This window comes from Quercus suber, unplaced genomic scaffold (genome assembly GCF_002906115.3).
Source record: "Quercus suber isolate HL8 unplaced genomic scaffold, Cork oak 2.0 scaffold_995, whole genome shotgun sequence".
NCBI classification, from domain to species: domain Eukaryota; kingdom Viridiplantae; phylum Streptophyta; class Magnoliopsida; order Fagales; family Fagaceae; genus Quercus; species Quercus suber.
Window position 1 is genome coordinate 149,152 of NW_027070410.1, and position 23,247 is coordinate 172,398.

Below are 23,247 nucleotides of genomic sequence, written 5' to 3' on the forward strand. Positions count from 1 at the left end.
GATATATGTTTGCAGCAATTGTTGTATAAGCAAAATGAGTTGATAAATAGTAAGATAACAATAAAATTAGAGAAGTTGTAGAAAAAACTTGACTAATTTAATTAGAATCACTCTATGGAATATCAAACCTAATTTAATGTCCTTTGGGAAGTGTATCTACACAATAGTATGCTATAGACACAAACTATTTTACAAACTGATGTTATAGCCAACTTTTTATTGGCTTTCATCTAAACCCACCATTAACATCACTTTTTAATTTACCAAAAATCACTCACCAAATCAGCAATTTGTAAATTTATTTGTGTTAAATCATATTTTGTTGTAATTGGCTAATCCTTTAACAAAATGCACTTTACTTGTAATTGGGTACATTTAAGATAGGTTTAGTACTTCAAGAAACATGTTGTTCAAGTCAAGTAATAAAGACATGAAGATTGGTCCAAGAAACAAGTAAAGAAAAACTGTTCATTAAGTTTCGACAAATAGCTCGACAAATACCTACTATTAAAACTTAATGTGAAACTCGATAGATAGCTCAACAGTAGCTCGATCTATTGAAAATTACAAATTCAGAATTTTCAGATCCGAAATTCAACCCAGTCTTAAATATTTGTTTGGGGTTTTCTTTCTTATAACCCTAGACAGATATAAGGCTTATTTTAAAGGTCGTCACACACGGATACAAAAACCAAGAGACTTATATTCTCTGTGTGAAACTACTGCATTTGTACGCCATAGGGTTTTGTAATCAAGTGCTTTTAGATCTTCATTGTTGATGAAGTAAAGAACTTTGTAACCAACAATATCTGTTCAAGTTGCTGAAATTAGTCACGTACTTGAGATCCGTGCAAAGAATTAGTCACAAATTGGAGATTTATGCATTAAGGGAAAGAAGGCTACTACAAGATCAAGTCCAATTGCGTATTAGAGTGAAGGTTCTACTATAGGTTGGTATTTCGAGATAAGTCAATGGTAGTTGGTAAGATTCCTTATACTTGTAACCCTTGATTGTTGATTAGTAAATTCTTGGAAGTAGTGACCTTAAAATCACCTGGTGAAGTTTTTGTCTTGCAAGATTTTCCTCATTTGTCAACAAATCACCGTGTCTAATTTATTTTCCGCTGCACTCAGTATTTTTAGTGATTTGTTGGTGTCTTCACGATTTGCATACAATTGAACCTAATTAATCAACTTGGATAAATTGAATTAATTAACCGGGTCAAGAAATCTTAACCCAACAATTTGCAAAATAGTTTGTATTTCTAACATTACTCTTATTATCAAGCTTATTTTGAATGAATGCATTGATAATCAGTAATGCTAGAGATACAACCTATTTTACAAATAAATTTACAAACTGCAAATGTGATAAGTAATTATTAGTAAATACAAAAATGATATTAATGGTGAGCCTAGATGAAAACCAGTAAGAAGTTGGCTATAACATCAGTTTGTAAAAATGTTATAAAATAACTTGTGTCTATAACATTACTTTGATAATAAATAGTAAGTTAACAATATTTAACACAGCCCACAAACATGACAATGTTTTGCAAGCTAAGGGTTTGGTGTGAATAGGAAAGGCTAAGGGGTCAAATTTGAGACAATAAAATTTTCTCCAAACTCAAACCTATTACTATATTACATGCCAAATCTTATCAAATTTTAGGAATTCTATACCAAACTCATCGCTTTATATTTGAAACAGTAAAACCAACCTGTTTATATTATCATATATAAGTTAGATAAAATTGGTCCATTCAAGTCGTGTTGATTTAAAATTGAACATTTGAAATACTATTTAAAAAATTTGAGCATTAGAAACACTTTTACATAACCATTCAGTAATATTTTAAGAAAGAGTTCACACTTACTTCTATTTTAGAAACCTTTTTGTTTTATGTAAAGAAAATTAAAAATATAGGCTTTTTAGAAAATTAAATTAATAATGAGGTCGAGCTTAGGTATCTAATGTAAAAAGTCAAACCCTAGCGGATTTTAAAATATTAACCAAACCCATTTGATGGGTTCATATGTGTTAAAGCGGGTGGACCCACCTTCACAATATTAATATACCGCTTTGCCACAATTAATAGATGGGCCAATCTCATGTTAACTTGCTTAATTAGAGATCAACCCAAAATGATCCCCATTCAATATTTGTGTCAAGTCAGGTTAACCTTGTCTTTACACAAACCTTTTAAACCTATGTAAATAAATATCATTATAATCCAACAAAAATTTAAATTAAAAATATAAAAAGATTGATTAATATAAATTTAATAGTTATATTACGAAATTTTCATCGTAATTCTAAGATCTCTGATCCTTTCACCCAAAAACTAAAGGGCAAAAGGAATTATTTCAAATTATTTTTCTTAGATTTTGTATTTCAAAATTTCAAAATTTGGAGAGAACTTCATTATGTTTAAATAAGAACTTTTTTTTGAAAGAAATAAGAATTTTTAGATTACATGCAATTAACGCTTTAATTGATGTTATTAATTATGTAGTAGAATTTGCATAGGATTTATATGTCTATAATTATTATAATTTATGTTCTTACAAAACAAAAGCACGTGTTTTTGTTTTGGGTCGTATTTTTTAAATAGGTTGAAATGAACCTTATTCATGTCAACTTAACATAACATATTTGTTAAATATGTTAAATGGGTCATGTATATGTCAACTCAACATGAATTGTTTATTACATGTCCATTTGAGTATCCCGCAATTCCATTAACTTATTTGCATTGTGTTTATCAAAAGATATATTATTTAGTAACTTTTATTTTAAATGTATGACAAAAATATAAAATTTAACTTATTTCCAAAAAAGTTCAAAGTTAGCTAATTTTGCAAAAGAAACGAGAAAAAAAAAAATTGTCTTTCTACGTGTTTGTGGGTCATGTCATGTCAATTCCTGTTTAATAAAATTTTAAATGATTTGGCAGTGGCACTAGCATTATATACATTGATTAATTTAGGAATTAAAATATCATCCACCCCGAATTATCGATATATCGATATATAAAAACTAAAATTATGCAGTGAAATGGACTCCTCTCCAAATGAAGAGGATCTAATTCCCTTAATAATTAGGTTATGCTAAGTCGAAAATATTTTGACACAATTGTTAAATATGTCATATTGGAGAGTAGAGGCAACACGAATAAGATTTGGCAACACAAATTGCCAGCCTTGGATTAGGTTGGATGCATTCAATGGGCTCAGTATATAAAGTATAAACAACAGTTAATTCTTGTTACTCTACTGAACTTGTTTCAGACCCAAAAACAACTATTGGGCTTCTTTTGATCCACGATCCAGCCCATAATACAAACCGAATCCGAAAAGCCCAGCAACCCCTTTTCCCGCCCACTCGTATATCTCTCTCTCGCTCTCTCTGGACTTCGAAGAAATTCAAAATCTCTGAAACCGATTGCCTCAATTCACAGATCACAGCACAATTGGCCTCTCAAAGACAAAGTACCTGTTCAAATCTCTGAATCAAGCAAATGAAGTTGAAGATCAACAAAGCTTACGATCTCACCTCCATCTCTGTCCTTCCTCCACACGCCAGGTTTGAATTTTCCTTCACAAACTCGCTCTGTTTGGTTTCCGAAAATATGCAGGAAAATGTTAAGCATCAAAATTTTGAAATGTTCAAACTAATGAACAGATTCTTCATATTCTGTTTTTATTTTGATTGTTTTCTTTGATTTTTTAATGCTTTGGATGAGATCACGCGCTTTTTTCTATTTCATCACAAAGGATCTGTTTGGTTCCTGAGAAAATGCTGGAATAAAATCAAAATTCAATCTCAAATTCTTTTCCTCTTATCCGTTTCTCTCAGAAACCAAAGAGAGCGTAAGAGTATTTGTAACTGCCTGCAAATCTGTTTCCATATCTGACTTTTATAGTTACTGCGAGAATATAGGAAAAGAAAAGTTTTTAAAAAAAATTGAATCTTAAAATATCATATATTTTAGAATCTCAAAAGTAAAATTTCGCTCAACTAAAGCTAAATCAGCTATTTGCCTCAGTTTGATTTAATATTGAACAACTGAGATTGTTCTTTGCTTTAATTTATTCTTCACTATCTGTGCATTATCATATATTTTGGAAACGATCTGAATTAGGAGATCAAGTGCGGTACCAACTGGACCTAATGCTCAAGCATCACAACTCCAATCGCAACAGACGCAGCAATCATTTTCGCAGGGACTTTCATCTCAGCATGGCATGTTTTCTCAGCTTCCTCAGAACTCTCTCAATGTGGCTCTGACTAAGGATCAGGTTTGAATTTTCTGGTACTGAGAATTTGTTTGATTTGCTGAAGAAATTGAGAACAGGAACAAGAGAATAATTATTGAGTTTGGCCAGCCCGTTTTCAGGCACGTTCACGTTTGCGTTTTCTTTTTTTTTTTTTTTTTTTTCCAAGCCGTGAATGTTGACTTACGGGTATGAACAGTGCAATACAGTACATCTACAGTGCACCTACAGTGACATTTTCAGTAATTTTGCAGCAACTTTTCAGAAATGGGTCCCACAAATCTTACTTTTCATCAATTTTTTATTAAAAATGGGTTACACGGTACTATTTACACATTTAAAAATTATTTTGCTACAGTATTTTTCAGTTTTCAGTTTTCAATTTTCAATTTTCAGCTGTACCCAAACAGGCCCTTAGTCTTGCAGGAAATTGTTGAAAGTCTTAAGCGAAACCAAATATAATTGATTAATCGTGCTATTTTGAAATTCTGTTAGTCGCCTTGAACTTAATGCTAGTTTAAACCTCTAATAGCTGCATGGGGATTAAAATTTTCATTGTGAAGAGTATAGCTATATTTAAGAATGGCTACTATTTGTACATGGCTTTTTGTAATTTCCAAATGGTAGAAGCTATCATGATTCATATTTATCTGCAATCATTGCTGATGTCACCAACTTATGGATTTATATAAACTGTGGGCTCTAGATGTTCACTGCACATAGTTTTGTATATATTTACATGTCCAACTTGACTGCATATAAATACAAAGAGATGTGGTGTTCTCATTGTTGAATGATATCTGGAAAGTTTGGGATGGAGACGCTAGCTTGATTGAGTTTTTAGCTTTAGAGCAGTTTTTTGGTTCTTTTCTACGGTATGATCTCTTTGTAAAATTCCTTTTTGCCAAACCTAATTAATAGAATGGTTTTCTCATGTAATGATTTTGAGAGGCAAAGGCTTAAATTGTGCTTGGGTAAGACAGCAATTTTGAGTCGCCTATTCTGTTTCCTCTTTTGGGGCTTGAAAATGAACTAGTATGTATACTCATCTTAGTTAAGTTTTTCAGTCCATGCAGAGATTTGGTTCTCAAGAACCAGAAAACTTTGTAAAGAAGATTGCTTGCTTGCCTCCACCTAGTTGTACACGAGAAGAGAGTCAAATGCAAATCTCAAGATCTTCAGCCAATCTAATACGGAAATGGAATTCTGCTTCTGTTACAGATCATAGATGTAAGTTCAAAATTTACTTTGTTTTCCTGAAATTGTTTAAGCATCTTTGTACGTACTGTAAAAATTTTATTAGAAAATGTGGTTTCCTTTCTTTACAGTTATGCAAAAGTAGGCATGTCAATTAAGATTTTGTTCTTGATTGCATAAGCATGTATTTCCACGTATATTGAATTTTTTATTTGCCTGAGCAGGTCAGATTAGTGAAGAACTTGAACATCGAATTGGATTGATGGAAACTTTATTAAGCAGGTTTGGAATGATCCTGGATTCTGTTCAGAGCAATGTCATGCAAGTAAACAAAGGAACGAAAGAAGTTTCACTGGAGAGTGAGTAAACTAGTCCAACAGTCAATACATTACAAAGTAGGATCTGAAGAGAAACTTTATAACTCAATCTTTAAAAGTAATACTGTCATTTTCTATATAAGAGGCTTGTGACATAAAAACCAGGAAATATTTTCTACTTTCATAAAGTTTAAGATGAATTAAGTTCATTTATTTGATGTTGATGTCATGTGTGGCTTAACTTACGGTTTGGTTGTATTTGATGATGAATTTGCTTGATTTTTGAAACATGTAAAGATCTTCATCTAATAGGTAGGACTTAATTAGATTTGATGAACAGTGAATACAATAAATTGTTCAGTGCAAACAACTGTGCTTCCAAATCTATATTGTATGCAATGTAAATAGTTGGGGAACATAATTAACAAAATAATTTTCTTGTGTTTTCTCAAATTTGATTCAGTGGACAGCATACGGCAGAAACTGACTGTTCAAGATAACTTTCTGCAGTCAATGGTAAGGCCTTCAGATGTGATGTTTGAGATACGGTTTCTTCTAACACGTTTGAGATATGGTAAACCAGTACAACGGACAAGAAGATTTGAAAGCTAGCGTTGCTGGGGGATTTAAGTTGATATCTGATCAGCTTAGCAAAGATATATATCAAGACAAGTTACAGGAGATTTTCAAGGTGGTCTCAACCTTTCCACAGCAGGTGGAAGCATCTATATTGATATTACATGATAAGCTCGGCAACACCCTCTCCAAAGAAGTGCAAGTATGTACGATGTCGTAATGGAAACTGCTGATATATGTGTGATTCTAGGCTTTAAGATAATTCATTTTGTGGTCCTTGTTTGACCGTAGCAAATGTTTTATTGAATTTTATTTCTTTTCCTGACACAAACAATGCTCAAATCTTCCCTAATCTCTTTCTATTCAATTTTCTCAACTCAATATTTCTATTATAAATATTAAATAATGTAATGCCTCTCAGCTTATTGAATGCCTTTTTCTTCATCAATTATTCTCTGGCAATGGCTTGCAGCCTGAAGACTCCTAACCAATAATACATAGCACCCTCTGTCCTCCTCCCAGAGGTGCTTTATTCTTCTTGGATAATGACCCACGAGCTTCTTTAAGTAGTCATGTGTAGTGAATGTGTGATCTCAAAAAACCTCTTACATTTGTCAATCTGCAGGGTACTGACCAACGTGCTACTTCACAGAGATATGCAAAGCCTCCTAGTGAGTGTGTAAAACTCAGTTTTTTTTCTGTTGGATATAGTCCTGCTTAATTGGACAAGTTACATCCCCTATCTGATCCTCATAAATAATATGATCTCCCTAAATGTTTCAAGTATCAACTGAAATTCGATGTCTAGCTTCTAGGATATGTTCTTTACTTCTCTTTACTTGCCCCTGCCCTGGAGAGGGCTAGAAAGGATTTCTTTTTTAGTGGTAAGTTACATGCACACACTCAATGTTGAACCATGATCTCATCCTTCATCTTTCTTATAAAATAAGGAAGTGTCATTTGAGCTAGAGCTCATTGGAAGAAGTCTAGAAAGGATAGACTAATAATATATTCATTTGAAATCATCCATTGACTGAAATGGAGGATCAAGAAATCTCTTGATCATTTCCAAAAGGGAAGAAAGAAATATTTTATAAGCATGTGCATGAAGATGGGGTTCAAATCAATAACTCCTGTTATTGTTTTTGTAGAGCTTTAAATTGTCTGGTGCTTGGTTGTAGCGTTCCTAGTTTGAAACTAGAGTCTTCTTCCGTTTTGTGATCAGGAATTTAGAATATTTACAGCGTGCAAGCTTAGAAATTAGAATCATCCTGCCTGAAGTGTTATGCCTACTGTCCAGCCGTCTCCTCAAAGCCTCTGCTTGATGTGAAAAACCTTGTACTAGAGTCTGCCGCTAGAACTTGAAGATATTTCCTCTTATGGCCGGGGGATGAGGATGAGGCCACACATGAAGCTCTCATTGGTTCAAGTACCTTCCTGACCTCTGAGCTAAGGTCTGGTCGGTTCCTTTGGTACCTGTCACAACACCTCAAGGCCAAGTGAGCCAACTCTTCAGCAGTCTTAATTGGCCAGTCTCCAGCCATAGGATCCAAGAGGGATGGCAACTTTCCAGCATCTAAGGCAACTTGCACGTCATTTTCCATTTCGAAGTGTGGTCTCTGGCCCGTCAACAATTGTAGTAATATGACTCCAAATGAGTAAACATCTGACTTCCTAGTAAGCTTTCTTGTTTCACAAAACTCGGGATCTATGTAATGGAAAGTGCCCTTTGGGTCTGTAAAATGACACAGTGTTGTATCGTTGCTTGATCTTCTTTCATGGCATAATATACGGCAGAGTCCAAAGTCACTAAGTTTACTCATAAAGTTGGCATCAAGAAGGATATTAGAGGGTTTCAAATCACCATGTACTATGCTGTGAGGTTTTCTAGAATGAAGATAAACGAGGACGGAGCACAACTCTGTGACAATGTGTATTCGAGTTTGCCATGATAATGGAGTACTTTCGTTCTTGCAGTTGAGCCGATCTTCAAGGTTTCCATTGGGATGATACTCATAGACGAGGACAGAAGCTTCTGAACAATATCCAATAAGTCTGACTAGATTGGGATGCGTCAGCTGACTCAATGCACGAACCTGACATACAACCAACTAATCAGAAAGAAAGACAACTTTTGATCCAACTTATTCTTTCTAGATAGTGGAAAAAAATTTCCCTATAGAGAAGTGCGTTAGATATTACTAGCTTGTTTTGATTACAGAAAAGAGTTACAAATTACTAATTAAGTTGTCACCTCATGCATATTATACAAGCATTAACCATGATTTTACGTGTGCAAAGCACATGAAAAGTACCGCAGCACGTAGACTATAACCACGTAAGGTTGTAATTGGACTATAGGAAATTTTGTACTACCTGAACACCACTCTTTAATATTGTCTCATTCTATAGGCTACAGTCAACCAATAATTTTGTAACGTAATTATATACACCTACATAACATAATACTGTATGACAGAATGCAGTTACAGATAAAATGCTTAAGTGAATTGTACTTAAAAATGAAATATATATATATATATATATATCAGATCAGGAAAAATGAAATATATATATATATATATCTCCTAATGTTTTGGTATGCAAAGAGAAGTTTACAGTAGTTAAATTTATCAACATAAATGAATGATCACAGATACTCTCCAAATAAACAGGCATCTACATAATTCCAAATTATTTAAGCAACTGATCATCTCATCATCATATATAGAAGATCGAGTTGGATGCACCAAAATTGTTTATCAATTTTTCAACAAATTTGACATATTCTTTTGGTTGAGATATCAATTAAGATCAGAATATAGTAAACAGCTTAACAACAAACAATAAAACTATACTAATCTCACCCTAATATTGAAATCATAGCCAAAGGTCAAATAAATCTTTAACTAAATAAATTATTAAACTGATTTTCAAATGAATACACAAACCTCCATTCCGAATTCTGAGGGGCCTTGCGAGCCATTAGATTTTAGACTCTTTATAGCAACTTGGTTTTGACGCAGGAGACCTTTATAAACGTTCCCATATCCTCCTCGTCCAATTATAAGGGAATCATCAAAGCCTTGAGTAGCTTCTTCAATCTCAGAGGGCAAGAACTCAAACATTTGTATAGAGGCCTCCGCTTGTTTACTTCTTAACCCTTCAGCTTCTTGCAGTGCATTGTCACGCTCAATCTGCAACTCATCTCTCTCTTTTTGTAACTCTTCATTTTGGCTCTTTAATAATGCTTTTTCTTGTTTGGCAATCCGAAGTTCTTCCATCATTTGGTCTTTCAGATTCTTCAACGTTTCAAGTTCTTTTCTCTCTTTCACTAGTGCTTCCTCAACTTCTTTCCTTTGTTTCACCTCTTCTTGGAACTGTTGATTGGGTTATCAAAACTTTGAGTAAGATTTTGAACCTTTTAACATTTACAGTGGAATAATTTTCAATTATATAGTTCATATAATAGTATAAGGTGTGCAGTGTTTACTGCGTGTTGAGTATTCTACTCAGGAACAAGAAAAATTCTTGAGGCACTGTTTTTAAAATATTTTATAAGAAATTGTTTTATGTATCATGCCTCCTACTTATTATGCACAATAATATTTATCAACTTCAAAAATATTAGCCCCTCAAAAAAAAAAAAAAAAAAAACTTCAAAAATATTATATGTCATTAGATAGAAAGAATAATCAACAATACGAACCACTTACTTGAGTATATTGACAAATATTTAATTATTACATTAATTTAAATGCACTATTATCTTTATAATTCCTATTTCAAAAATATATCTTAGATTCCTAATTGCGTGTAATCAAAATTGCTTTTATCTTTTGTTGTACTTAGTTTTTATTATTGTGAAAACGATTAAGTTTGAGTAAGAATATCTTATTCCAAATTAATTGTTTCTTATAAATCTTATATAAAATAATATTTTAAATAATAATGTAATTAAATTGTTAAAGAACTATATAATTGAAATTATGAACCAAAGTTCCTGCTTTTATGTATATAGATATTAGTCGTAACTCATGTATTACACTAGAAAGTTTAACATACTTATTAAAGTGGGTTTTTGAGTAACCTACAATAGGCAGCTCCTAAGTAGATTATCCCTAGACTGACTAAAGTGATTAACTTCTTTAACCGAACACCCGGCTATTAATGCTCAGTTGCTTTCCTAGTTCTCCCTCTCTAGTGTCTAACCCTTTTCTCTCAGGTGGTTTCCCTATTTATAGCTGTTGAAGACCAAAATTTCACAAGAAAACCTATTCCATGAAAAGTAAGGAAAGACCATGGGCTTTAACAAAAGAATGCCCAATTCATGAAGATAAGAAGGACCATGAAGACCAAAAATCCCAAAAAAAAGAAAAAAAAAAAAGAAAGAAAGAAATAATAATAACAATAAAGAAAAAAGAAGAGGATCTCGATCAGGTCAGAGGACATGTAGCAAGGATCTCGGTCAGAAGACATGCAACAAGGATCTCAATTAGACAAGAGGACATGCAGCAAGGATCTTGGTCAGGCCAGAGGATACGCAACAAGAAGAATCAACATGAAGACCCTATGTATGTTCAGACCCACACAAAGGCCATTAAAAATCTAGCAAAAACCAGGTATTATCTTTGTAACCCATGGTCTAAGCCCGTGGGATCCTGAGTGGATAGTAAGGGAGGAATGGTTTGGTCAGTAGAGGAGTGATTTCTGGTGAAAGGAGGATCCCGAAACTTTCTCTTGGTTCATATATTTGCTTAGAATGCATGAACCAATGGAAAACTCAATTCCCCCATGTGCATGACACCTCCCCACAATTTCCTCTCAATTGTCATTTTCAACAAAGTTGTCATTGTACATTGAGCAGCCCACCCACTGTTTTGACTTTTCAAGAAGGAATCTTCCATTTGTAACTAAAGCCAAATACCCTTTTTGAGTTATAATTGCCTAAATAAGCTAAACCTCTGCCCAATGCACCTTTTCAAGTTCCAGAGGGCATGGTTTTACCCAGCAGTCCTAGGGCATCCTCACCCGAGGTACCAAACCAGGTCTATTATAAAAAGAACACTAAGGCACAGCAAAAAAGGGGATTCGAAGGGGAGAAAAATGGGGGTTCAGGAGAAGAGTTTAGAGGTTCAAAACATATATTCTTAGAGCTTTAAAGCCCAGCTAGGAAGAGAAAGAAAACAAGAAAATAAGTGAGCCAAGGTGGAAGAATTTGTCCCATATCCTTGAGATCATTCAAAATATCACTTAGCCTCCAAAGAAACATATGCCAAAAAATGCACACATCAAATATCACTCTCTCCCACAAAAATCCTCCTCATCTAGCTATATTGGAATGCAATGCTCAAGCAAACCACTTGGATTTGAGTTCCAAATCCCACAAGTCTTGTGCAAAAGCACTAAGTCTGTGAGAATTGGGACCAGGATCCTCGTGGCTGAATCATTCTCATGAAATTCATTTACATATATGTATATGTATTAAAATATATATCCTAATCTAAGAAACTAACAATTATTTGAAGATATATGTATTGTGTAGTGTGTTCTTATGCAAGACCTATAGAGGTAAAGGGAAATGACAAAACTCTATTACATAATAAGCATGGAGAAAGATCATATAATTTAAAGAATTAGCATTCTTAGTTCTTACAGGTCTAGTACCCCTGGGTATTATGACAGTACATCCGGGAAACCACGACAGTACGCCTAAGATACCAAGTGAAGGAACTCTTTTAAATGTTTATACAATAAAAGATAAGCCTTAAATATTCTATTTCAATACCTTTTTCATTGTGAATATTATGAATAATTATTTTACTTGTTTCATAAGAGTAAATGGTCATTTTATGATACTAAAACACTTATAATGGTATTTTATTGCTTAAGAGGAATCACATTTTTGCCTTGAAGAGCTTTATGTGACTTGCGCACAACTTGGTTTGTAATCATCCCCCATTTAGCTGCGGTGAACCAAGCCCAATCCACTAAACAACAAGTAAAAGGCCCAGGATCCTTGTTTCTACTTAGGCCTGTATGCTAAGAAAAAAACACTCTCATAATAGCCTTGCCACAGTGGGTTAGTAATGATTTCCTCGTTTCTCCACTCATGTGGGAGGGGCCCAATTAAATTATTCCTGACGAAAGAGGGTCCCACATTGGAAACAGGAGCCTTGGAACTAGCAACAAACGCTAGTGACTACTCGACAGCAATATTACCAAAGGCACTACCGAGGTTGTTAGGACCAAGCCCAAGTTTTACTGGGCTCATAGGCGATATAACCACCAAACTGATTGCCGAGCAAGGTAGTCCCCCCATTGTTTAGTACAAATTGTTTGGGCTCTTAACCTTAGGCCAAGGGTCATAAGTCCATTACCATACAATAGCCCCCCTTTGATTCTTTTCCCATTCTCGGGGATAGAATCAAAGATCCTTAATAAAGATTTACGTTTTACTTCTCGGGAATACTAACCATCAGTTTCATTAACTACAGACAAGACAGCCTGCATGTTTGGGAAAAAGGGAATGACAGGCTGCATCCAACAATTATGATTATCTGACACTTTGCGTACCAAGGCAATGTGTGTGACGGTTTCAAAAAAAGGTTGTAATTATTTCTCCCACTTGATTGCACATTTAATACTTGTTAACTTCCTTTGGCCTATAAAAATCATCTTCCATCTCTTTGTTTCACTTTCTACTTCTACCATTTCTGAGCACCCTAAGTTACCGAGCACAAACTCCTTCTCAAGCAAATCCCTCTTAGCATTTCTATTGTAAGTCATTCGCTCTTTCCTCTTCTTTTAAGTTTTCCTTCTAATTGTTTGATATATTAGAATGGGTTTTTCTCATATTCTTAAGACCGAGGTTACCTTTGCCAATTTTAGGGCTAGATTCAACATCCCTTTAGACGTAGATGTAGCTTATTGTCATAAGGGTAATATAGCACTAGAACGACGTCCCTATGTAGTATTCTTCCCATTAATGTCTATACTAGAGGGTGGGGTGAGGTTCCCCGTAGACCCGCTAATACTTAGAACCCTTAGGTTCTATGGTTTTTTGCCCCAACCAACTTCCACCCAATTTTTACCAAGTGGTGAGTTGTGTTAGTCAGTTAAATAACTTGTACGAGTTACACCTCGACCAACACGACATTAATTTTATGTATAGTTTATGTGATAATGAGAGGTCAAGGTATTACCTTAAAGTTAGGGACACACTAGTACGGTTGATATCGTGCCTGCGTGATTCTAATAGAAACTCGACTGGAGAATTTGTTCAAGTGAGTAGCAATTGGCTTGCCAATGAGCTCACCTACTTGACCTCGCCCTAAGATATTGGTCGATACCACTCACATTTAATTTTAATTTCCTGTTGTCACCATGATTTTGTTATTTATTTTAGAGTTAACCTTATTTTTAGTAGAGAATGCTAATGACTCTTTCTAATTGTGCAGATGCTAAAAGATTCAAACCAGAACGTAACGACATCCATGTTCGGGATTTAAACTTCGTTCTTAGGTCTGAGATCTTGTACACTTCGACGGTCATTTACGGGCCTCGCACCTCATCCTCGGTTGTACTCTAGCGTATACCAGTTTTCAAGACCCAAGGCAAGCACTAACTGTTGGAAGTCCCCTACTGTCTTACCTAGACGTTCGGTTGCGCGACTTCTTGCCCCCAAGACTAACAGTCGGTGAGGCCCAGAGGTTAGGTCTACGGCAAGTCAGAGCAGAATCCCTTTTGCCTATAAGGAATGATTCAACAGACACAGCATTTTACGACTGAGCAATACACATCTTTATTGAGGAACCCCACGAAGAGGCCCGAGTCACAGATCAAGTAGATGTTGAGTTGGTTAGTTTATTAGAGGAAACTAATATCGAAGACCCGAAAGACGAAATGGTGGTGCGATGGACCATGATCGTTGATAGATTTTTGCCTGGTGGGCGGCCACTTATGTAGCAGCAAGTTCCTCCTCTAATGCCCTGTGGACGAAAGAGACCCTAGAATGCCAGCAAACCCTCCGAGAGGCTACAAGGTGCGCCTCCGAAAACCCCTCATGCACCGATCGTGGCTCTTTTAACTATTCGGGAACCCAGCGCAAATATTCATCCAACCATGGAGGTGGGTTCAAACATAGCTTCTTCCTCGACACCTCCTCCCGTTGGATGGCAGAGTACTTTCATGCTCGGTGATAGTCCTATCTCGGTGATAGCCAGCTTGAGGAATTGGTCTGCCGGGGAGGGTAGGAGGATTGCATGGAGTTTGGGGCAAGCTCTACAATTGTCAAATGACATGCATTACTTCTCGAATGATACTGACGAGGCAGTTGCCGCCAGACTTCAATGGCATATTATTGCAGTAAGGCTTAATCCTTGTCTTTCCTTTATTTCCTGCTAAAAACATATTATTATTATTATTATTATTATTATTATTATTTGTTATCGTTATTCTTACGGTATATCTCTTACATGGCTATTTCTTGTTGCGATGATAGGCCGCTCCACTAGCATACATGATGGAGGATCAGCTGAAGAATGCCGCCGAGGAGGCCGACGCAGAGATGGCATTAAAGGAGGTTTCTAAAGCCACTGTAAGGAATAGGGGTAGAGCCACAGAGGCAACTAAAGAAAAGGCTAGAGAAGCTGAGAAGGCACACATTCTTGTCGAGTAGAAGGTAGCTAATCTGGAGACTAAACTTAGGGAGATAAAGCTTAAACTGGCCGAGGTAGAAAGCATAATATTAGCCAAAGATAAGGAAGTAGCCGAGTTGAAATTGGCCCTGTAGGAGAGCGAGGACAAGTTCTACGACATGGGCTTTGTTGATGCCGAGAACTCCTGTGAGCCTGTTGTGATGCAAACACGGAGGTACGGGTTCAACGAGGGGTGGATGGCGGACATGTTTGCCTTGAATGTTCCTGAAGAATCACCATTCAGAAACCCCGATCAGATTCCTTACCCCGAACCTCCTCCTCATTCAGTTCAAAATCTTGCTCGTGCCGAAGACAAAGATAGTAAAAGCATGAGGGCTTTGGTAGAAAAGATTGATTCTCATGCCAAGCTAATTGACCTTGAGATCACCAGCAATCCGACCGGCGCACAAGGACAAACATAGCCCCATCTTCTAGAGCCCAACCTTCAATCTGCAGTGGATGTTGCCCCTAGTCAACCCGAACAACTGCAAGACCCAACTGTTTAAATTATGACAATTAGTTTCTATCTATTTTTACTTTTACCTTAATTTGTCCCTAGTCATCGGGGTGTGGTGACATAACATGATACTAGGGGTCATCGTGGTTTTGATGACAAACACTTTTAAATTTCAACTATTTAAGCCTCTTTCCTTTTCATAATTCGAATTGCCTAGTTAATTTTGTTCATTACCTCGATGTATTATATGCCCTGCTTAAGCTTTCCTATAAAATGTAGTGAGGTTTTCACCTAGTCGATGACCGAGGTCGAACCGAACTTCGGTTTTTGTTCTTTGAAAAATTGTAATAAAGTTTCCACATGGTTGGTGACAAGGGTCAAACCAAGCCTAGGTTCCAGTCCTTAGAAAATTGGTAGCAAGGTTTCCACCTAGTCAGTTACTAAGGTCGAATCAAGCCTAAGCTTCTATCCTTGGGATATTTGTAGCAAGGTTTCCACCTGGTCAGTGACCAGGGTCAAACCAAGCCTAGGCTTCTGTCCTTAGGAAATTTGTAGCAACTGAGCCTAAACTTCTATCCATAGGAAATGTGTAACAAGGTTTCTACCTGGTTGGTGACTGGGGTCAAACTGAGCCTAGGTTCTAGTCCTTAGAAAATTGGTAATAAGATGTCCACCTGGTCAATGACAGGGGTCAAACCGAACCTAGGCTTCTGTCCCTAGGTAATTTGAACCAACTTCATCTTCTGAAACTTGCTCACCATTTGCTTCACGAGCTTCAAGTAGTCAATCACCCGAGAATCTTTGACTTCAAAGCTTCCTTCAACTTGACTAACTACCAGCTAAACATCCAAATACACCTCCAAGTCGACCACTCCGAGGCTAAGTGCAGCCCTCAATCCTGCAAAAGAGCCTCATACTCAGCCTTATTGTTTAATGCCTTAAACCCCAATCTAAATGAATACTCCACTTTCACTCCTTCTAGTGATATCATAACAATACCAACCCCTGCCCCTATTGCACTAGATGCACCATCCACAAACACCCTTTAAGGTCGAGCCTCCACATTACACACAACCCCCTAGTCTCTTCGAGGAGTAAACTTTGCAACAAAGTTGACTAGTATTTGGCCCTTAACCGAGCTTCAAGGCCAATACTGAATATCAAATGATCCTAGCCTAGTTCCCCACTTGGCTATCTAGCCCGTAAAGCTGGACCTCTTAAGCAAAGATTGTAGTGGGTACTTAGTCAACACATACACCATATAAGCTTGAAAATAGTGAGGTAGCTTCCTAGTTGCATACACTAATGCTAACGCCAGCTTTTCCAAGGGCAAATACCTCGTCTCGATGTCGACCAAGATTTTACTAATGTAGTAGATGGGCTTTCGAACTCCCTAATCTCTCAATAATACAGTGCTTATTGCATGTTCAAATACTGACAAATACATATATAGGTCTTTACCAGCCTCTGGGGCAGACAATATTAGTGTGCTTACTAGATACTTCTTCAGGTCTTGAAAAGCCTCCTCACACTCCTCGGTCCACTAAAAGCCTTTCCACTTTTTCAATAATTGGTAAAATGGACGACACCGATCAACGGACTTTGAAACAAATTGGTTTAATGCAGCTAACATCTCGATCAATACTTGTACCTCCTTTGGATTACTCAGTGACTTGAGCCGCTCTATGGCACTTATCTGATCAAGATTCACCTCTATTCCTTAGTGGGTGATCATGTACCTAAGAAATTTGTCAGCCCCTACATCGAAGACGCACTTATCAGCATTGAGACGTAACTTGTACCACCTAAATATGTCAAATATTTCTATTAAGTCACCCACGTGTCTCTGATTTACCTTGTTTTTCACCACCATGTCATCAATGTAGACTTCCACTGTCTTCACGATCTTCTCCCTAAACATTCTGGTCATCATTCTTTAATAAGTGGCCCCCACATTCTTTAGCTCGAACAGCATTACTGTGTAATCGTAGTTAGCTTTAAGGAACATGAATGACATCTTCTCCTAGTCCTCAGTGGCCAAAGAAATTTGATGATAGCCTTGAAAAGTATCTAAGAAGCTCATCCTAGGGTGTCCACATGTGGCATCCACCAGCTAATCAATCTTCAGCACTGGGAAGGGATCTTTCCGGCATGCTTAGTTAATTTTGGTAAAATCCACACAAACCCTCCACTTACCATTCTTCTTCTTCACTACCATGGTATTGAATAGCCAATTCGGAAAAAAGACTTCTTTTATCGCCCTTGCTTCCTTCAACTTTGCAACCTCCTTCTTAACATCTTCAACGTGTTGCTTAGCCGATCTCTTCGCCTTTTGCTTCTTTTGTGAGAATAATGGGTCCACATTGAGTTTGTGGGTTATAAATTTTGAATCCACTCCAGGTACTTCGTATGGACTCCATGCAAAAACATCCAGATTATGAACTAGCAACAACAATAAGTTCACCCGATCCTCATGCTTCATACTTGTTCCTATTTGAAAACTTCTATTCTCGTATGGAAGTATACTTACCCTAATCAAATCATCAGCACTGTCAACCTCCTAGCCCTCTTGGGGCTCTTGTAATTGCCATAAAGGGACTTCTTTGGTAGATTCTTTTTGCTTTATCTCCCGGTTTACTGCCACCACTAAACATTGTCTCGCTACCTGTTGATCTCCTCTCACTACTGCAACACCATGATCGATATGAAACTTCACCTTAACATGTAAAGTGGACGGGACCGTCCCCATCATGTGAATCTATGGCCTGCCGAGTAGGCCGTATAGGGAGAAAATGAGCCGACTACAATAAAGCTTACCATCACCTTTTTTCCTTTCGTATTCATGGGAAGTGAAATCTGCCCCTCAAGTACCACCATTAGGCTATCAAATCCCACCAGAGGTGTGTCATACTTGGACAAGTCCTTAGCCTTCAATCCCAACCCTTTAAATAGGTCAGGATACATCACCTTGACCCCACTTCTCTGGTCTACCAACACCCTTTTGACTATAAAACCATTTATTTGAGTAGTAACCACAAGCGCATTATCATATGGTTGGGTTATTCCTTCTAAATCATTGTTGTCGAACGCAATCGGCTCTCAAGTAGGCTTTATTTTCTTTCCAAGCCGAAGGTCTTCCCGATTACCCTCTGCTAACACTACGGTCAACACCCTCCTTCGTCAAGTTACCGTGGTTCCCATTGAAGCTGCATGGATAACTTCTATCACTTCCAACAAGGGTGGAAGTATGTTCACCCGCGGCCTTGAGGTCTGCCCGGTAACGCCACTCCCAAGTTCCACAACAAACTCTTTCGGATGCCCTGACTTCACTAGTTGCTCTAAATGATCCTTAAATATCCTGCATTACTCAGTGGTGTGCCCCTTGTCCCGGTGGTAAGTGTAGTACAGGTTTTGATTCCTTCTTGTTAGGTCACCCCCCATTTTGCTTGGCCATCGAAAGTAAGGCTCATTTTTTATTCATTCCAGAATCTTATGCACAGGCTCCTTAAACGCCACAATAATTTCCCCAGTACAGGCATTAGGCTCTTAAATCCTTAATCCCTTCTTACCCGTGGCTGGAAGCCCCCTAACAGAGACTCCTCCATGTATTACGACTCGATAGGTGCTTTTCCTTTACTTTGTTCTCAATCATCTTCAAGCCTTTTATATTCCTCAATACGTCTCATAAGTTGTTGTATATTCTCAGGAGGCCTCTTAGTTAATGACTCCCGTAACTCAGAATCTTCAAGCAGACACAGCCTGAAAGTACTTGCGGCTACCTTTTCATTACCTCCACCAATCTCATTATACAATTCCCAATACCAACTAGCATAGCTCAGAAGATTTTCCCCAACTCCCATCTTCATAGAGAGTAATGCATCCACCAGTTGTGGTACCCAGCTACACGTCATAAACTGGTCTTCGAACTCCTGAATTAGCTCTCCAGAATTATGAATTGATCCCTTCCTTAACCCATTAAACCACCTTAAAATGGTAGGCTCGAGGCTAGAAGGAAATACTTTACACATGAGTGCGTCATTTTGATTGTATAAAGACATCATTTGAATATAATGACTAACGTGCTCAAAGGGATCTGTCTTCCCGTCATACAAGATAAACGATGGTCTGCTAAATCTCCCCGACATTTGGGCACGTTCAATCTCGTCCGAGAATGGTGACCGGGCCACTCTACGCAGTGCACGACTCATAGCATCCATTGCAGCACTCCGGTGCCCATGCCGTTCATAGGAAACCGAATCCCCATTAGTGAAGTCCCGTGATCTATCCCTAGACCAATGGGAACCAAACTGGCAGGACGGTTCTCCATGACTACCCCAACACTTACTGACCCTTCAGGAGACTCATTGCGATTCCTTCTTCGGCGCCTACCCCGTACCTCCAACTCTAGGTCCCTTACCAGTCTATGCAAGCATTCTAATTCTTGATCCCTCCTTTCTCATTAGCTCGAACTTCGAGACAAGCCCCCCAACCCACTATCGACATAACTCGATGAGCGATGGTCGGACATGTTTAGTCAAGTGAATCTCAGCGAAACTACAGCTAAGTAGGAGATTCCCACAAATAGTGCCAATTGTGCGTAGCTATTCCCTGCTCTTGGGCCAACTCTATAATTAAGCTCACAATTTACTTATTAAAGTGGGCTTTTGAGTATCCTACAATGGGTAGCTCCTAAGTAGATTATCCCTAGACTGACTAAAGTGATTAACCTCTTTAACCGAACACCCGGTTATTAATGCTTAGTTACTTTCCTAGTTCTCTCTCTCTATTGTCTAACCCTTTCTCTCAGGTGGTTTCCCTATTTATAGCCTTGCCTCAGTGGGTTAGTAATGATTTACTCATTTCTCCACTCATGTGGAAGGGGCTCGATTAAATTATTCCTGACGAAAGAGGGTCCCACATTGGAAACTGGAGCCTTGGAACTAGCAACGACACTGGTGACTGCTCGGTAGTGATATTACCCAAGGCGCTACTGAAGTTGTTAGGGCCGAGCCCAGGTTGCACTGGGCTCATGGGCGATATAACCACCAGACTGATCTGCCAGGCAAGGTAATCCCCCCATTGTTCGGTACAAATTGTTTGGGCTCTTGACCTTGGGCCAAGGGTCACAAGTCCATGACCGTACATAAGTAATATGATTTTTTTTTTTTTTTTTTTTTTTTTTTGTTTAAATGTGAAATTTGACAATTATAGTAGTTAGTAATAGACATTTTCAAGTTCTTTTGTATTGTCAATGTTTCCTCCCAAAAAAAAAAAAAAAAAAAAATCCCTCTCTTCTTAGGTTTATTGATTGGATTATTGGAAATTTGTGTAATATTGTGGACCTTTTGAAGTTTACATTGCTATACTTTTCAAGCATAGTACATAGTCAATTATTGTGTCTGTTTGAACTTGTTGTACAACTATTGTTTTAAACCTCTTTTTTTCTATTCACTAAAGTACTTAAACCATTTATAACAAATAGACAAATAAATGAACAAAAGGTGCAATTAACAAAAATTTGCATCTAGGCGGACTCTAAAATCTTTACCATGTGTATGGTCAATTCTCCTTGGGCTTGCCCACGCTTCGGTGTAACAAGATCTAATCTCATGTGGTTTGATGGTCCAGCTTCAGTGATGTCCCAACTGCGTACAGATTTTGACCTCCGGCAGTTTGATGCTCTAGACTCAATGTTGTCCTTATCGGGCTCCCAAGTAACAGACCGTAATATCAAGTGCTTTGCCTCCCTATTTTGATACTTGCATTAGTCAGGGAAACCTCTACGTCCACACCACTAAAAGTCAAAATGGCTACATCTTGCATTTAATTTATTAATAACACATTACAAGAAAATCCATATTTATAATAACGTTTATAGAATTTAAAAATAAGTCAAACTACCAATTTATTATATGGATATTCTAATTTTGTATTTCATATTAACATTAATTGATTATTCAATCCCTTGATTTACTCTAACTAATCAATTCCTTGATTTTTGTATTTAATTTGTGAGAAGTAAATCATACTACTAAGTCCAGCACTCCCCTCAAGTTGTGTATGAATCTTTATTGAAATGAAAAACTTATAGAAACTGATTCCAAAACTAGAAAATGTCTTCCAAAATTTTTAATTCTATTTTTGTTTTTTTGGAGTACAAGAAAATTTACCGACAAAATTGGAACTTGGTATGAACCAATGTAGGTGCTCAACGGCACATGAAGATAACTACACTATAAAGACGGCAACTCCCTCTCAATGAGAAATCACAAGAAATTCTCCTTTAGTAAATGTCATTATAATGTTAATGTGATGTATCATGCAAGGTATTAAGAGTAAGAATTGCATAGGTAAATACCAATATGCTTAAATCCATATCACCAAAGGCCCAATGGCTACATCTTGCATTCACTAGATTTTTTTTTTTTTTTTTTTATAGGATTGCATTCACTTTTTTTTTTTTTTTTTTTTTTTTGAGAAAGAGGTTTGCATTCACTTGATTGATAATACATTACAAGACCCATATTTATAATGGGATTTATAGAATTTAAAAATAAGTCAACTATCAATTTATTATATTGATATTATAATTTTGAATTTTGTATCTATATAATTGGGAAAAATTACATTTTACCACCTTAAACTATACCCTCAATTACACTTTGCACCCTAAACTTTTCAAATGCACATTTTGCACCCTAAAGTATGATCCTTGTTACACTATCACCCTAACATCAAGTTTGTTGTTAACTTGGATGGAAAAATATGGCACCATGTGAACAGATTTAATTGTCCATCTTCTCAATTCTTTAAAAATAAAGATAAATTACACTTTACTACCATAAACTATACTCCTGATTACACTTAACACCCTAAACTTTGAATTTCCATCTAAGTTAACAAAAAACTTAACATCGGGGTGCAAAGTATAACGATGGTCATAATTTAGGGTGCAACATGTACATTCGAAAAGTTTAGTGTGCAAAGTATAATCGGGAGTATAGTTTAGGATGGTAAAGTGTAATTTTCCCATATAATTGGTTATCCAATCTCTTGATTTACTCTAAGCAGTCAATTCTTTGATTTATGTCTTTAATTTGTGGAAAGTAAATCATACTTCCAACAAAAATTACCACTTATTCCAAGAGCTTAAAACTATTATGAAATGGAAATTTTAATCATTTAACTACTCTCTAACTTCTCTTTAACATAATTGAGTTAAGCTTATACAATCATCAACTGACAATTACTTTACCAAATGTAATTAACAACCCTGTAAAGCAAACCTGGTATTGATACAATGGCCGCTACAAATAAATTGTATGCGGCAAGAAAGAGGTGCTTGTCTGCACACATACTTAGCTTTCTTAGACTTGAGGCCCATCTTCCTGCATCATTGAGTGATGTCAATACTTTTAAAGATTTGCTGAGCTCTCTAAGATCATATAGCAACCATTGATGTTAAATTATAGAATACTTGAATTGAATCATCATGAACATGATAAATTAAAACCAAAAATCTCAACAAACAAGGAATCAAGCCATCTTTTGAAAGGGTTCTATTAACTAACTGAATCTATCAATCAGGCCATTCCCATTGGTACAAGATATTCTTAAAAAAAAAAAGGCATATCAAAATTGCATGGTATATATCTATTAATGATTTATTTCATTCTTCAGTCTTCACTTATTAAAAAAGATATATTTCATTCCTTAGTTATTA

At 36.6% G+C, this 23,247-nt stretch overlaps 3 protein-coding genes across 5 annotated transcripts; 1 reads left to right on the forward strand and 2 right to left on the reverse strand.

Annotated features, from left to right (window-relative positions):
* The first annotated feature begins 3,409 nt into the window (after positions 1-3,409).
* Positions 3,410-6,798, forward strand: LOC112030573 (putative recombination initiation defects 3). Of its 3 annotated transcripts, none has more exons than XM_024063251.2 (5): positions 3,410-3,586; positions 4,146-4,302; positions 5,355-5,508; positions 5,700-5,834; positions 6,256-6,798. In XM_024063251.2, exons 1-5 carry the CDS (start codon positions 3,522-3,524, stop codon positions 6,402-6,404), a joined length of 660 nt encoding a protein of 219 aa, XP_023919019.1. In that variant the 5' UTR covers positions 3,410-3,521; the 3' UTR covers positions 6,405-6,798. The 3 variants fall into 3 exon arrangements, with proteins under 3 accessions (XP_023919019.1, XP_065624851.1, XP_023919018.1); XM_065768779.1 differs by having other exon boundaries at positions 5,346-5,508; positions 6,303-6,391; XM_024063250.2 differs by having other exon boundaries at positions 3,411-3,586; positions 5,346-5,508.
* Positions 6,799-7,657: 859 nt separating this feature from the next.
* On the reverse strand, positions 7,658-13,157 carry LOC112030569 (U-box domain-containing protein 33-like). Its single transcript, XM_065768776.1, has 3 exons — positions 13,080-13,157; positions 9,320-9,748; positions 7,658-8,464 (listed from the first exon to the last, which is right to left on the reverse strand). The coding sequence occupies exons 1-3, from the start codon at positions 13,155-13,157 to the stop codon at positions 7,658-7,660; spliced, it is 1,314 nt and encodes a 437-aa protein (XP_065624848.1).
* Positions 13,158-19,168: 6,011 nt separating this feature from the next.
* On the reverse strand, positions 19,169-19,741 carry LOC136065497 (uncharacterized). The gene has a single exon (XM_065768777.1). The coding sequence runs from the start codon at positions 19,739-19,741 to the stop codon at positions 19,169-19,171; it is 573 nt and encodes a 190-aa protein (XP_065624849.1).
* Positions 19,742-23,247: the final 3,506 nt, after the last annotated feature.